At 39.2% G+C, this 17605-nt stretch overlaps 1 protein-coding gene across 2 annotated transcripts in view; it reads right to left on the bottom strand.

Moving 5' to 3' along the window:
* ATAD5 (ATPase family AAA domain containing 5) overlaps window positions 1-12313 on the bottom strand; it is a 44657-nt gene extending 32344 nt beyond the window's left edge. For both annotated transcript variants that reach the window (XM_058560326.1, XM_058560327.1), the window contains exons 1-5: window positions 11885-12313; window positions 6428-8346; window positions 5674-5782; window positions 2421-2585; window positions 80-206 (exon numbers count right to left, since the gene is read on the bottom strand). In XM_058560326.1, coding sequence (XP_058416309.1) covers window positions 80-206; window positions 2421-2585; window positions 5674-5782; window positions 6428-8346; window positions 11885-11950 — 2386 coding nt within the window. In that variant the 5' untranslated portion in view covers window positions 11951-12313. The remainder of the gene's footprint in view (window positions 1-79; window positions 207-2420; window positions 2586-5673; window positions 5783-6427; window positions 8347-11884) is intronic.
* Window positions 12314-17605: the final 5292 nt, after the last annotated feature.

Here is a 17605-nt window from a genome sequence, read left to right as displayed (position 1 = left end):
AAAATGAGAGCACTCAGAACAATATAATCCTCCCCCAAACATTCTAATGTTCATCATAAATGTTATCAAATCTAATTACCAGGTACATTTTTAGAAGTCTTGTTAAGTTTTTTTCCTAGTACATCATTCAGACACTGAAGTTTCTTCTGATTTTTCTCTGGATACTTTAAAGAAGTAGGACTTGAATCTATTATTATTACAGAGTCCTAAGTAGGAATAAAAAAAAAACCTTTTAAGTATATCACACAATTAATGATATTAAAATTTCAAAAAGATTACAGTGCTAGAAGCCATAGACAAGATAATTATATTAGCAATTCCATGTATATCTCCATTAGACACCATCTGATTGATACAGAGAACACACGGCAGTAGCCTGTCCTTATAGCATACAAGTTCACATGATCAAAGAGTGGATTTATTATGACCATGGGTTTTCTTTTTCAAAGAAGCAACTAATACGGGGGGCCGGCCCCGTGGCTTAGCAGTTGAGTGCGCACGCTCCGCTACTGGCGGCCCGGGTTTGGATGCTGGGAGCACACCGACGCACCGCTTCTCCGGCCATGCTGAGGCGGCGTCCCACATACAGCAACTAGAAGGATGTGCAACTATGACATACAACTATCTACTGGGGCTTTGGGGAGAAAAAGGGAAAAAAAAGAGAAGGATTGGGAATGGATGTTAGCTCAGGGCCGGTCTTCCTCAGCAAAAAGAGGAGGAGTGGCATGGATGTTAGCTCAGGGCTGATCTTCCTCACAAAAAAAAAAAAAAAAAAAAAGAAGCAACTAATAGACCATATTCCAGATAAAAGAATCAATATGACCAAGTTATAAAAATCTGGCTATACTCTGTTAGGATTATACATCCTAGAAATGTATTAGATGAAGTCTGATATGTTTTCATGTGGTCAGCATACATTTACTGAGCATCTACATGTGTCAGGCAATGTAGCAGGCACTGGGAATACACAGACAAATGAAACTCAAGAGTTGGCTTCATGGTTACAGCAGGGTTTAGGAGACAGAGGAAGGACTAGTCCTTGAGTAGAGAGTTTAACTAGTTATAGTGCAGTATGATGAGAGCAATATTGACTAAAATACCAAAAAACACAAAAGTAAAGCACATATAGGGAAGGAAACTACTTATCTTGAAGGCATCAGCAAAGCTTTCAAGAGGAAGTCGCAGAATGTTCATAACATTATTCATAATAGCCAAAAAGTGGAAACGACCCAAATGTCCATCAACTGATAAATGGGTAAATAAAATCTGGTATATCCATACAATGGGGTATTATTTGGCAATAAAAATGAAATGAGATTCTGATGCTACAACATGGATGAAGCTTTAAAACATTATGCTAAGTGAAAGAAGCTAGACACAAAGGACCACATACTGTATGACACCATTTATATTAAATGTCCAGAATAGGCAAATCCATACAGACAGAAAATAGATTAATGGTTGGCTAGGGCTGGGGGAGGGGAGATTGGGAGGTGACAGCTAAGGGGAATGGGGGTTCTTTTGAGGGTAATAGAATTTGCTTTTTTTTTTTTTTTTTTGTGAGGGAGATCAGCCCTGAGCTAACATCCATGCCACTCCTCCTCTTTTTGCTGAGGAAGACCGGCTCTGAGCTAACATCTATTGCCAATTCTCCTCCTTTTTTTCTTCCCCAAAGCCCCAGTAGATAGTTGTATGTCATAGTTGCACATCCTTCTAGTTGCTGTACGTGGGACGCGGCCTCAGCATGGCCGGAGAAGTGGTGCGTCGGTGCGCGCCCGAGATCCGAACCCGGGCCGCCAGTAGCAGAGCGCGCACACTTAACCGCTAAGCCACAGGGCCGACCCTAAAATTTTCTAAAATTGATTGTGGTGATGGATGCACAACTCTGTGAATATACTAAAAGCCAGTGAATTGTACACTTTAAATGGAGAATTGTATGGTATGTGAATTGTATCTCTATAATAAAGCCGTTAAAAAATAAAAGAGGAGGTGGTGGCATTTAGCAGGATCTTAAAGTTTGAGTAGGAATTTCTCAGGTAGAAGAGGGTACCTGGAATGCACATTTCAAGCAGAGACTACAAACTGAAAAAAGTAAAAACTGCAACATTTGGGGAGAAATAAACAATTTAGTGTGACTAGAGCAGAGAGCGTGTGTATGAGGAAGGGCGGGGTTGAGGAAAAGGAAGAGCTAGTTCAGCCTATGAAGGATCTTGAATGACTTGATAAGGATTCAGACTGTATTCTGTAGGCAAAAGAGAGCCAAAGGCTTTTAAAATAGAACTGAAAATGATATTCTTTCTACCACCTCAAGGCTATCTTACAATTCTACCCTATAGAAACTTTATAATGGTTTCCTTCTCCCACTTCAAACAGCAAAATATAGGACACAATTTATACCAATAAATATTTGCAATACTTACTTCTGTTTTTGACAATTTCTTCTTTTCAGGAAGTGTCTGATGTCTAGATGAACGCCTTAAGGGTGTCACTATTTCTTCAGCAGCTTTTGACCTACTAATGTGTAAAGCTTTTGCTTTTTCAACCAACTGTTTTGCCTTTGATACATTTTTTGAAGCATTGCTTGCCTAAACAAAAATTTGAAATATTAATTTAGGTCACTCGCAAACATTTTATATTTAATAATAGAAAAAAAATAGAAAAGGAAAAACTTTAGAGACAGTAAAAAGATCAGTGGTTACCAGGAATTAAGGGAGGAGGGGGGGATGAATAGGCAGAGCATAGATGATTTTTAAGGCAGTGAAACTACTCTGTATGATACTATAATGGTGGATACATATCTATACATTTGTCCAAACCCACAGACTACACAACGCCTACAGTGAACTCTATTGTAAACTATGGACTCTGGGTGACAATGATGTGTCAGTTTAGGTTCATCAATTGTAACAACTGTACTACTGAAAATGGGAGAGGCTGTGCATGTGCGGGTGCAGGGGGCACATGGAAATCTCTGTACCTTCTGCTCAATTTTGCTGTGATCCTAAAACTGCTCTAAAAAAATAAAGTCCATTGGAAAAAAAAATATATATATATATAATAGAAAAATATAATCACAAATCACATTAAATAAAACACAAACAAATGGTTATTCAAATCTTACCAAGGAAATTAAATTAAAATGTGTCTAGTTATACTTGGTTTGCCTTTATTTCTAACTTGAAATTTATTCAGATAAATATAATCATTACATTTGTGAAAAACATCCAGAAAGATGTCTGGATTAGATGCCTGTATAGATTAGACTTCTCGGCAATTTCCCCACCATCTTCACAGCATCTATTCTTTGATTTTAGTCACTTACGCTGAATCCTTTGGAGAGAGGTTGGAAAGGTATCAAGTATGGAAAAGAGCACTAGATAAGAATAAAGCCTGGCCTTCAGGTCTGGCTCTGCCATTGATGTACCAAGTGATCTTGCTATTTAAATATCTTCCAGATAATGTGCTTTCCATACTCCAAGTTCCACAGGTTTTTATGTGCAGATTAAAAATACACAGCATGCAAGCTGCAGAACAGTGTACACTGTACGATCCCTTTTAAAAATGGCATATATCATTTAAGCATAGGAAAGTCTGGAAGGATAAACATGTAACTACTGAAAGTGGATTATCCCTAGAGAGTAGGAGGGAGAAGATTTAAAAAAGTACTCACTTTTAATTTTACATACTTCTCTGTTTGTTTTTTAAAAAAATGTTCGCTGTTTTTTAAAACCTTTAAAATGTTTTTAAAAAAACATTAAAAAGAATAGGCACGCATATTCAAAATATATGGAAGAAGGTTAGGAATGTTAAGGATTTGCTTCTATGGTAGTAGTGATAGATTTTTGTTGTTCTGCTAGCAAAATTTTTGGCAGGCTGATGAACTTTATGGAAAGTTAATATTCAAAACAATCCACCTAAATTTAAATTAACAACTCAATCACGGAAACAAATTGTTATACAAAGAGATATGTTTTAGTGAGTGTGTGAAAAAAACATACACATACACATTTTGGCAAGTAGTTCTGCTGTTACAGTCATGCGTTGCTTAACAATGAGGATATGTTCTGAGAAATGCGTCGTTAGGCGATTTCACCGTTGTGCAAATATCATAGAGTGTACTTACACAAACCAAGATGGTACGGCCTACTACAAATCTAGGCTATATGGCACTAATATATATATATATATTTTTGTGTGAGGAAGATTAGCCCTCCTCTTTTTGCTGAGGAAGACTGGCCCTGGGCTAACACCTGAGCCCATCTTCCTCTACTTTATATAGGATGCTGCCACAGCATGGCTTGACAAGCGGTGCATCGGTGCGCGCCTGGGATCCGAACCTGCGAACCCTCGTGCTGCCGAGGCAGAGCGCACGCAATTAACTGCTATGCCACCAGGTCGGTTGCTATATGGTACTAATTTTATGGGACCACCATCATATACACAGTCTGTCATTGACGGAAACGTCGTTATGCAGTGCATGACTATACTTGAAATCTGTTTTTTTCCTAATAGTTATTTTTCTAATAAGTTTTTAAAAGTTCATATTTATAGACAAAAAGAAAAATAAAGAAAATTAAAATTAACCATAATCCTATTACCTCAAAAATAGTCATTTCCAACACCCCACTTTCTGACCTAGCCACCTATCCTCCCAGCTCTTACTTCGTTACTCCTGACTACATCAGGAACTTCAGTCCTGACAGCTCTCTACTCTCTCCCTATTTATCAGCCTCGGCTTCTCTCTACCCAGCTTAGATTCCACTGCACATCACTTCAACCATTCTTAAAAAGGCTCTCCTCCTGTGGCCCCACTGTCCTTCAAAACAAGATGAAATATTTACTTTATGAGATTAATATGAGTACTAAGCATAGTGCCCGGAATGTGATAAGCAGTCAAAAAATGATAGCTGTTAAATAAAAACAGAAGAGGTACCAACTTTCTGTAGCAGTGGTTTTCACCTAAGGATTACATCAACTTAGTGGCTTTTTCAAAACACACATACCTGTATCTACCGCCCTGGAGAGACTCTAATTCTCTCATGATGGGGATAAGGAGCTTATTTTGCAAAAGCAGCCAAACTATCCTTAAATATCCTAGTTCACCCTTTACGGTAGTGGTTTTCAATTGGGGGGTGACGTTTTCCCTTCAAGGGATATTTGGCAATGTCTGGAGACATTTTTGGTTGTCAGAACTAGGGGAGTTGGAGTGCTACCGGCATCTCATGGGTAGAGGCCAGGGTTACAGCTAAACATTCTATAATGCACAAGACAGTCTCCCACAACAAAGAAATATCCAGCCCAAAATTTCAACAGTACTGGCTTGAGAGACCCTGCTTTTTAGCCTCTAATCTATAGAAATAAACCAAAAATTCAATCATGAGCTATACGCAGCCTTAAGGAAAATGATTGGAATGCAACTCTCACTAACAAAACTTTTTCTAAGTAAATTATACTGTCCTTACCAATTGCTTTCATCTCACAATAAGCTATGCTGATCTCTTAATAAACTAACTAAAGGTATGAAATAGTAGTAAAAAATAATATAGAGTTGTAGTTAATACAACCCATCTATGAAATACGTGAATTTTCTTTTAGAATATTACTTCCCTTAGTAATTGTTGTTGTTTTAGGAAACAGAATACCACTTACAGGACTCCCTAATATTTCAATTACCTTTCTAGTCTGAGAAGTAAAATCTCTATCAGTTGCTTCAGATTTCTTAGATCTTTTCTTGGATTTTTTCTTAGATTTTTTGGGAGTGCTAATTCTGGTGAATTTCATTCTGAAAAAGAAAGATATTCAGAAACATTTTCATGATTATAATGTGTAAAACTTTCAATTAAATATAGAAAAGAACCGACTAGGTCTCCAATTTCTGGACAGTTTTGAAACAGAAAACAAAAACAAAAACACTCTCCATTAGTTTCAAAGTACTGATTCAAAAGTAAGCCAAACTCAATGTTAAACTCTTAGAAAATATAGAACGTTTCCTTTCAGAAATCATAAACTTTACAGAAAATCAGCCCCTAAGATCACTCTTATATTAGTCAGAAAACAGCAGGCCAGTATATACCTCATGGTACATGGCTCAGTTTACCCAAAGAATAAAATTCTATTATTTACTTTGAATCTCATGTTTGTTAAATGCACAGAATTCACACTTGAGGGCTATTTCTCCAGGGATTAGCAACTGTGATGAATAAAAGTTTAGAATTCATCTAAAACATACCTAGAATTCTTCTGAAATCATGCCTGACTTTAAATTAAACGCGGAAAATACGCAGGATTTTTGAAGCCCTGTTTTTTTTCTTTATAAATCAGCTGTGTTCTAGAAAAAATAATATTCTCCAATGCTTGAAGCATTTTCCTTCCCAGCTAATAATATACGCAGAACACTTAGAACTTCAGAACAAAAACAAAACTTTACCTAATAGGGCTCTCCGAATCAGAGGGTACCGTTATTAATTCCGCTGTATACAAGCTATGCTTTTCTGATAAGTTGGCTGCTTTTGGAGTGGAAGCCTTTACTGGACTACTATCTTGTGCATCCTCAGAATCAGTACTTCTAATAATTATTGTAGTAGGCGTGCTGCTATTTCTTACAGATCTTCTAGTTGATTTGGGTGTGGAAATATTTACCAAGCTGTCTTCAGTTTCAGCTTTAGAATGTGTAACCTTATCCTTAACTGGTACGGCGGTTTTTCTTGAAGACTTGTTATATACAGAGGATACCTTTAGAGAGTCATCATTTGCTATATCTTCACAAACAAGACGTTCACTGTTAAATAATGTGCTATTTTTGAAAACTTCTGTTTTCTTTTGTCTTAAACTCATTCTAAGCCTATTTTGATTTTGTTTCTCTTTAAAGGAAAAAGTTGATTCTTTCTTTTGAGTATTTCCTCCTCTATTTTCACCTGGAGTAGCACCTGTATCTAACTTTTTCTTATCCCTTTTCTTCAGCTTTTTACTTTTCTCCTTAGGAAAACTTCCTTTAACACAGTGTGACTGTGAATTGCCATTATATGAAATCATTTCAATATCAGGATTTTTCATGATTTTTTTAGAATTATTGTCTCTTCCTTCCTCATTTAAAGATTTTTCATTGATCTCTTTCTGCTTATCAGAAGACTTTTTGACACCATTTTTAAGTACATCTGACGCTGGCTGCCTAAATGCTTTCATAAACTGTTGTCTTTCTTCTAGAGTGCATTTTGGTTTCACAGCTTCAGAACTTACAGCTTCCAACACTGCCAATTCTAATTCTTCCTCCTGTATAACAACGTTAGATTTTCTTTTCTGAGTTGTCTGTTCATTCTCAGGATCAGACAGACTATTTTCCATTTCCAATTGCTTGTGTTTCAAGAAAATTGAGGGTATTTTCCTCGTCTTTTTGGGGGGAATAGGATGAACTTGTGCAAGAACAGTAACTGTCTTAAAGCGTCCCTGTTGGGTAATTTCACAGGTTTCTGTGTCACTTATATAACCACTTTTGACTGTATCTTCAACAGTTTCAGAAGGAATACAAATTGACATTGTAGAGTCTGGTATCTGTTCCACTTTATTTTCCTTGTGACTTTTTAAAAATTCCTCGTATGAGACAGTTATTGTACCATAATTTAACTGGGCTGTTTTAATTGCAGTATCTCTAGAGTCCGCATCATTTGCAGTCCTCTCGATTTCATTAGTTAGGGAAGGCATTATGTGTTTACTATCTTTAACATCTTTTTTAAGATTTAGGTCCTCCGCCAAGGGTAAACTTTCAGACAGATCTATTACATCTCTGTACTTTCTTTTTCTCAATTTTCTGCAATTATTTTTTGCGGTCCCTTGTTTAGAATTTAGTTTCTTAGAACTTTTTTTGGAGGCCATAGTCCTTGACTGTTTTTTGATATCTTGAATACTTTCTGCAAGTACCTCTACATGTTTCTTGTAGAGTAAAACAGAAGTACCACTCTCCACAAAATCTTTATTTAAACTAGAGCGTTCTTTGCTATCATCACTACTAATTTCAATTGGAGATTCATTTTCAGTTTTAATATTATTTAGTTGATGAGCTAAATTAACTCTCTTTCCTCTCTTCTTAAACTCTATATTTGAGAACATTTCCAAAGGTGTTTTACAGTCTTTGCTACTGTTAGCAGGCAATAGGGTGGATGACATCAAATCGCAGTCTTTTGCTGACTGAGTCTTCTCATTTGTGGGTGAAGTCTTTCTAAAATAATGCAGAATATTACTGGATTTTGGTGGAGAGAAAACCCTGTCTCCGGTCTTCCCTATTGGTGATAAATATTTTGTAATTGTTTTGCAGGAAGATCTGTCATCATCTTTCCTTCGCTTTTTGCATGGCTATCAATTTAAAAGAAGAAAAAAAGCACTTATTTCAAGCAAAATAATACAAAACATAAATTTTAAACATGGACCTAATATTTTACATAATTGAATACAAAAAGGGAAGGCTCCCTTAGGTGACAAACATGATATATTAGAAAGAAAAAGAGCTTTAAACTTAAACTTACATTCAATCTCAATGTCACATCAAGCTATACACTAATAATTTGAGCACTTTACTAGATATATATTATACTTCAATAACAAGTTTCCAGGCCACTATACTTATGTACAAATGTGTTCATTTCTGTTGGCCTCTGTTTACTCTATAACCTTTGAATAGTACCATCCACCCCACAGAATTTGTAGCGAACACATTACATAAAAATATGTGAAGTCTGATGCATGGTAGGGACTCTACAAATATTAATTCCATTCCTTTTTTACTTTATAGTTAAAAATAAACAAAGTATTCTAACTATTTCTAAGAAACAGGTACATAATGAATAAGCCTAGGATCACAAAATTTATAAATTTTTTTTTTTTGTAATTTATTTATTTATTTTCCCCCCAAAGCCCCAGTAGATAGTTGTGTGTCATAGTTGCACATCCTTCTAGTTGCTGTACGTGGGATGCGGCCTCAGCATGGCCGAAGAAGCAGTGCGTCGGTGCGCACCCGGGATCCGAACCCAGGCCGCCAGCAGCGGAGCACACGCACTTAACCGCTAAGCCATGGGGCCGGCCCCTTTTTAAATTTTTTTTTTTTGTAATTTATTTATTTAACAAAATTTATTAATCAAGTAAAAATTGTAGTGAAGGCCACTTACCACAAATAAAACTTTCCAGTGTTTCAATTTGCTATTAAAGCAGTCACTACCTGCCTCCTCCATTATTTATTATCCTCACAATGTCAAGATGACTATAATGCTAAAAAGTTACATTTTTGTTGGGTCATAAATTAGTAACTTACATATGTCAACTTAAAAAGCAAATTTGCCTGTTATTTTATCCTCAGAACAAGTTTATTCAGGAATAGCCAAAACAATTGCAACTGGGGATGTGCAGGCTACGGCAAACCATAGGCAAATCCAGAAAACAAAGGAAGGGAGTTGCCTTTATAGAGAAAAAGAGGGAGTAGGGACGGGCTGTTCTAAATGAAAGTCAATTGGGGGAAAGAAACAGTTCAGGGAGCAATTGGCTTCTCACTGGCTGAGACGCCGTGTTTCTCACTGGCTGAGGCTGTTGCCCAGTGGGGAGAGAAATTTTCCCGCAATAGTAAAGTAGTTTTACATCCTGTCAAAGATGCAAGCCAGGGTCTTTTTCTGGTTGGTGTAATTGACAATATATAATAGGGCATGAGAGCTCCCCCTTCAGGCCTTCCAACTCCAATTTGGTGGTTTCTCTTATTCATTCCCACATATAACAGAAAAAGCTTATTAGTTACAAAAAGCTCTATCAGTGTTTTCTTTAATTTTAACTTCCCTCAGTTCATTTGTTAGAATAAACTTGCCAGAATAACAAGGAAATTTTTCAAAAGATAAGTAATGAGGGGCCTGCTCAGTGGCATAGCACTTAAGTTTGTGAGCTCCGCTTTGGAGGCCCAGGGTTCCCAGGTTCGGATGCTGGGTGCAGACCGATGCACTGCTTGTGAAGCCATGCTGTGGCGGCATCCTATATAAAGCAGAAGAAGATGGGCATGGATGTTAGCCCAGGGCCAATCTTCCTCAGCAAAAAGAGGAGGATTGGCAAGGGATATTAGCTCAGGGCTAATCTTCCTCACACACACACACAAAAAAAAGATAAGTAATGAATGGGAGAATTATACTTCCAGAAAATGAAAACATATTATAAAGCTATCATGATTAAAAGCATAGTACTGATGCATGAATATGGAGACAATTTAATGGAATGGATTAGAAAACCAGAAAAAGACATAAGTATATATTTAAGAACTAGGTGTATGATAACAGTACCATTCAAGTTAGTGGGCAAAGAAGTAGTTAATAAATGGTATTGGGGCACATTTCTAACCATTTGGATAAATATAAGGCAAAATAAATTACAGACAGATTAAAATTTTATATGTTAAGATGAAATGGTAAAGGTATTACAAGAAAATGCTAATGAGTTAGCGTTATTATTATTACCCTGAGATGGTGTCAGAGGCACTATACCATAGGCTCTGGAGTCAGGCAGATCTAAGTTCAAGTGATAGCTCTGACATCTACCAGTGTAGGACCTTAAGTAAATTACTTTTTTTTTTTTAATAATTTTATTTATTTATTTTTCCCCCAAAGCCCCAGTAGATAGTTGTATGTCATAGCTGCACATTCTTCTAGTTGCTGTATGTGGGACGCGGCCTCAGCATGGCCGGAGAAGCGGTGTGTCGGTGCGCGCCCGGGATCCGAACCCGGGCCGCCAGCAGCGGAGCGCGCGCACTTAACCGCTAAGCCACGGGGCCGGCCCAGTAAGTTACTTTTAACTTTATAATTTACTTTTCCTAACTTAATTTACTTTTAATTAATTTTTAAACTTCCTCTCTCATCTGTAGAATATAGATAATAATACCTCATCACAGAGTTGATATTAAGTAAAATAATGTGTATAAGGCCTTTATCCTTACAAGAGTAAACAGTATTATTACTGTGAAATAGGTTCTCTAAGCAAGGCACCAAAAGCAGAAACTGTAACGAAAAGATTGATAAAACTGACAAAAATCAAGAACTGTGTAATTCAAGTACCAAAAGTCCTTCTTCACACCTGACACAAGCTGAGCAACTGCCTTGATTTAGGAAGCAAGTATCAACATAACAACTATTAGCAAGAAGACAAAAGTTACTCAATTCTAAAAAATAAGAATGAGCCCAGTTAAATAAGTGGACATACATCTTGGTTCGCTTCAAGGACACCAGTATGCATACTTCAGTTAGAATCCTAGTTTGAGATGAAAAGGTATAAAAATATAGCAATCGTCTACTTTAAGATGCCACTTCACTACTTCATGGCATTAGAATCCCTTTATAAATACTGCTTAGTGCATTTCACTGAAACTTGATGAACACAGGCAAATAACAGCAGACTCCTAACTGCAGTATCTTAAGCTCTGGAGCCGTGAGAAAATGATTTTTCAATTAAGTACCTTGGTTGATTCCTGAAATGACAATCTAAACGGTATTCCTAGAATAGGTAGATGGATGGACTAGTGGAACTTAAAGATTCTTTTCAACGCTAAAGTTCTATGATCCCTTATCATGAACCCAGACTTGACCCTGGGATCCTCCATGACATTCCGCAAGTACAAAACATCAAGTTCCACCAACATTTCAGGGTCTGGGCACTGGTCGAGATATCTTAAATCCTGATTTACCTGGCCCCGCAAACATCTCACAATCCCAATGTTTGTCAGGACCTATCACTTTCAGAAAAGACACTCCAGCAACTGGTCCACACAATGTCACAACTGTGGGGCCTCATCATGTCCCTCCTTTCCCCTCATAGATCCAAAGTCGGGATCACCTTTCTCCCACCCCCAACAGACGGAGATACTCAAGCTCACCTCAATCTCGTAGTCCTTCACCGGAGGGGGAGCAGCTGCCGCCGCCATGGCCAAGACCCCCACCATAATCCCTGCTTCCCGGAATCCCGGCTCCTAGGACCTTGCGCGGCCCGGGCCGGCCTGCCTGGAGGCCATGGAGGCGGCCGGCTCCTGCAAAGGCGAGGAGCTGGGCCGCGGGGTCGGTCTCGGACTCCCCCTCGGCCACCCGCCCGGAGCGGTGGCGGAGGCTGGGCCCAGTTCAGCCGAGTCGAACGCGGGAAGAGGCGGTGAGAAAGCGCGGGCAGCGAGGACCCTGGGGCGCGGCCGGTGAGCGCGGGTGTCCCCGAGGCGGGCGCTCCAGGCTGAGCGCTCGGGACTGGGGCTCCCGTGGGGAAAGCAGGCCGAACGTAGATCGGACCCACCGGCTTCGGAAGGAGTTCTTGTCAATTGGGTTTTCGCGCCGTCCTGAGCGCAGGGGGCGGAGCTCAGGGTTGCTTCCGGAGGCTCTCCGGACGGCAAGCCGAGAGGGCCATAATAGTTCTTTGGCGAACCTACAGGAGGCGGGATTGCTTCACCGTGGAATTTAAAACTAGCGGGGGTTTTGGAGATTTGGACTTTTCACGCCCAGTTTCACGGATGAGGACGTGATTTGACGAAAGTCACTTGGTGGCAGAATTAAAGCCCTAGACTTTTGACGCACCAGGCTAGCTCCTATTTAAAAGTGGAAATTTGAAAAATACAGAAAAGGAAATAATGTTTACATTCCTCCCACATGGAATAAATGTTATTTTGACAAGCGTCCTGCCTCGAGATATGCCCATTCGTGGTCCGAGATTTCGACTTTTTACCCTTAACTGAGCTAAGGGGCATTTCTTCCCATGGATTTCGTCCTCGCGAGCAGATAGGAGCGCGAGGTCCTTGGCTCAGCTGGTTGGTGTGGGTTGAGTCGTCGCAGGATACCAATAGTTTGCTGGTTTGTAGTAATAATCTCATACGTCATTTGCATGGTTTTCATGAATTTAACTTTTACTATTTTTTTACGTTAAAGTTGCAATTACATAAATATAAAGTATGTTTATTTTGTTTGAGTGCATAGTTTTAACTGCATGGTATGCAAGAGCTGAAACAAGGCAGGTAAAAGAACATATCAAATAATAACAGGAAGCCACCGTGTTAGGTCGGGTTACGCAAACTAATTTTAACTATTGATGTCATTGTGTCCATCTTTTTGGTATTTGCTATTGTCTTGACAACATAAAGGGTACAAATTTCTCCAGTGAAATTAGTGGTAATTACTTTTTCTTTGAAAATTGTTGGCCCTTGGATAGGTTTTCCGGGAAGGGAGACTGCACTACCTTCAGTCTTCTAAGTATACACTCTTTCTTTCTTTCTCTTTCCTGCGGAAGATTGCCCTGAGCTAACATCTGTTGGCAATCTTCCTCTTTTTTTGCTTGAGAAAGATTAGCCCTGAGCTAACATCTGTGCCAGTCTTCCTCCACTTTATATGTGGCTCGCTGCCACAAGCATGGCTGACAGAGTGGTGTAGGTCTGCTCCTGGGATCCGAACTTGTGAACCCCGGGCCAGTGGAGCACGAACTTAACCACTAGGCCAGGGGGCCGGACCCTGGTTTGGGTTTTTTATAACTAAATATGGGAGACATTCTTGATGGCTGATAAATAGTATTTCATTTATTTGTAGAAAATGTAGGATGCTTTGCATTGACTCTCTGGAAGTTCCTGGAAGGCAAGGTTGATGTTGCTGAGCTACCAAGGTTGGTTCTGGATGTATGGGTACTTCCTCAGAAATATACTTTAAAAGCTCCTTCCCTAGATATGTTACCTTACTCCAAGCATAATTCCAGGTCACATAACTGTCACCTCCTAGAAGATCATTGAGCCAGGTGAGTGGATTTTGATAAATCTGGCCATTTTCTACCATAATTTTACCACTCAATAGAACTCTGGCTTTGTGGGTGGTTTCAGTTGTCCCAGCTCACTGCGGTCAGAGAGTTTCTGGGTCATGGTGCAGGGAGTGGGAATCCAGGCAAAGCCTGTGGACTCCCTGAGTTGAGGAGACAGAGCAGAGTCCAGGGAGACAAAGCAGCTAGAGTTTGCAGGACAGAGTACTGAAGAAGAGAGAAATACACACAGAGAGAATGCTCAGACTCATTTTTCTCAGACTCATTAGTGGGCTCATCTATAGAACAATCAGGAGATGAGCTGGCATTTTCGTTGAGGAACTTGCCAATGTTAATAGGTGAGGTCTTTTATCTGGGACCATTCAGCTTCTCCTCCAATCTCTTTGGGGGCAGGGGTGGTTACATCTCATGAAGTTGGGTGGAAGCAATGGGGAGAGGTCACCTAAATGTATGGAATAGGGCACTGGACCTGGAGTACATAACTCTAATTTTAACTGTCTCCTTTTTTTCATTCCCATACTTCACTGCCATGTGCTATGCTATTCATCCATCCATCCATCCATCCATCCATTTGTTCCATAAATACTATTGATTGCCTGATATGTGCCAGCTAGAACAAAGCAGCTGTAAAAAAAACTGACAAAATCCCTATCCTCTTAGAGTTTATATTCATTTTAGAAGAGACATATAATAAAAATGATAAGTGAAATAAATGGCAAGAGGTATAAATGCTGAGGAGAAAATAATGCAGGAAGTAGGATAAGGAAAGAAATGTCAGGACAGGGGTTGCAAATTTTTTTTAAGTGACTAAAATTTTAAAAGGATGTATCTGAGGCCTGCTAGCCTGAGTTTCTCAGAAGTCTTCAGGGAGAGTTGGCCCAATTCTGAATGGTTCCCCCTCTGCAGTTTAGGATGTAACTTCCATCAGTTGGCTAGAGCAATGACTACTCCTCCATCCACTTTCCATCTTCCAAAAATTTGTGGAACTCTGTAGTGTTCTTTTATGTTCTCTACTCTTCTACTTGGCCTTAATCCAGTTTTAAATTAATTGTTTAATTAATCCAGTTTTAAATAAATTAATTGTTATTTTGAAGGGGTTTTGGAAGGGAAAAGAGAAAAGCACATGTGGCCAACCCAAGAAGACGCTTAAGACTCAGATCAGGGTTCACCTTCTCCAAGAAACTGTCCCTGATACCTTTTTCCTTCCACTTTGCCTTAGGCTGGATTAGGTTGCAGGTTTCTGTGCTTCTACTCATTGCACTCACTGCATTATATTATAAATTCCTGCTTATGTGTGTGTGTGTTTCCCCCATTGGACTATGAAGGCAAGTCCTAGGTCTCATTCCTGTTTTGATTCCCAGCACCTAGCACAAAGCCAGATACATACTTGTAGTCTTTAAACTTTTTGTAAATTAATGTGTGCTGTTACATGGCCATATTATTCAGCCTTTACGCCAGCCCTGTGGAAGACATTTACATTATTGTCAACTTACAGAAGTAGAAACTGTAGCTCAGAGATATTTCCAAAGTTAGTGTTTAACCAAGTCTCCAACTTCAACTTCTGTGCTTTTTTTCAATGACACACTGTAGTCAGTACATGGAGAAAAGGTGGACTATGTCATTTTCTCTCCAATATTATATCCCCTTCTCTTGATAACCATCACTGTTGTTATTCTGGTATCTACACTTCCCCTACTTGGCCCACATATTGGGGAAAGCTAATTCCACCCCTGGCTCTGGATCCACCTAAACTAATCTGCATAATTCCACCTCCTGGCCACAGTCAGTTATTGGTTCAAAGGTGGGCACGTGACCTAGTTTGGGCCAAGAAGACAAGTGAAGAGATATTCTGGGTGCCTCTGGGAGATAAGCATGTTCGCACTACTGATATACGTCCAGGAAGGAGTTCTACTGGTTCCAGAAGGTGTATAAAATTAAACAGCCTTAAAATAAGGTAATGGTGGTAGAGAAGAGAGTTAGGAAGTCTGACCTTTGAATCAAACTAACCCTAAAGTTGGTATTAGCCAATGAATCCCCTTTATAGTTTAAGATAGTTTGAGTTGGGTTTTCTGTAACTTGAACTGAAGGTATCATAAAGGATACAAGAGGAAAGGAAGGCAAAGGAAAGGAAGGAAAACTAGGGAGACTCAAGATATAATTGATCTATATAAAAGATGTAAATATGTACTAAAGATATTTAGGAACATTCTGAATAATTCAAGAGGCCATTGAGATAAACTCAGGAAAGACTGACAAAACAAACTGTATGACCATATGTATATTCTCAGCCTTGCCCCTCAATCCCCCAACCTACCAACGAAGGGGAATTTTGCCCTCACCTCCTCATCTGCAAGTTGTCTTCAACCTGGCTCCCTGGCTTCTGTCATACAGAATTGAGAGAAAGGACTGAAGAGGCAGGTGGGAAGGGGAAAGCTGGGTATCGGGTTTGCATTGAGTAGGGAGGAAGGGATTGAGGGAGAAACTCCAGAGCACCAGTGGGGAATAAGAGAATGGGTATGGAGAAGAGGATATTAAGAAGAGTTTCTGTGACTTATGGAGACTGTCAGGAGATACAACAACTCAGTGCAATATATGATTCTGGACTGGATCCATTTGCCATAGCAGGCATCATTGTGACAAGTGATTAAACTTGAATGGAGATCTGAGGATTAGATGGTAATAAAGTATCAATGTTAAATTCCTGGTTTTGATGTTTTGATGGTTGCTTTGTTAGTTTGCAGGAGAATGTACCTGTAGGATGTTAGCAACTTACTCTCAAATGGAAAAATAATTTTTTGCACTGTATCTGCAACTTCTCTGTAAGTTTGAGATTTCTGTAAATTTGAGTTTTCAAAATTAAAAAAATATATGGCATTAATAAAAATTTTTAAGAGGCACAAGTCAAGGTTAGTGTTATCTCTCTTTTTTTTTTTTTTTGTGAGGAAGATCACGCCTGAGCTAACATCTGTGCTAATCCTCCTCTTTTTTGCTGAGGAAGACCAGCTCTGAGCTAACATCTATTGCCAATCCGCCTCCTTTTTTTTTTTCCCCCCAAAGCCCCGGTAGATAGTTGTATGTCATAGTTGCACATCCTTCTAGTTGCTGTATGTGGGATGCGGCCTCAGCATGGCCAGAAAAGTGGTGCGTTGGTGCGCGCCCGGGATCCAAACCGGGGCTGCCAGTAGCGGAGCGCGCGCACTTAACCGCTAAGCCACTGGGCTGGCCCTTAGTATTATCTCTTAATTATTTTTGGTTGCTGGTACTTCTTTGTATGAGTTGCTATTCAAAAAGTAGGTCCTAAGATTTACTTAGTTGTAGCCAGTTGATTCTAAATAATAATAGTATTGTGTGCAAAAAAGGGAGTCAGAGAGCAAAAAATTGTCAGTATGTGCTCAGTATAGTTAGGAGCTTTCTGAAAAGAGGTTGGAGAGAGGAGAGAGGAAGTCTTTGCTGACCAGATGACCAAAGTATTCTGGATTTAATCCATGTTTATTAAACAACTCTCTGGTTACAACTTGATTTTCCAGCTGTTGCAATTTTTGCAGCAATTCTATTCTTATTGTAAATAAATAAATTAGCAAGTTGCTTTGTTTGTTTCTTATTAGCATGAGGAGTCTGTCCCCCTGAATCTGCTCACCTGTGAGTACACTTGAAAAGTCAATTCTAGACCAACATGATACCATGGAGATAACAACTCTGTAAAACCCTGTCTGATGGCCTGCTGGCTTCTGTCATTGCCACCTCTAGATCAATCTTCCTCTCTGTTATCAACCAGAGTTCTTACTCTTCAGGAATGTGCTCTCAAGTTAAAGCATCCAAAAAT

This window comes from Diceros bicornis, chromosome 18 (genome assembly GCF_020826845.1).
Source record: "Diceros bicornis minor isolate mBicDic1 chromosome 18, mDicBic1.mat.cur, whole genome shotgun sequence".
Lineage (NCBI taxonomy): Eukaryota > Metazoa > Chordata > Mammalia > Perissodactyla > Rhinocerotidae > Diceros > Diceros bicornis.
The sequence above is the reverse complement of the archived record's forward strand: the minus strand, read 5'-3'. Positions and strand labels throughout refer to the sequence as shown.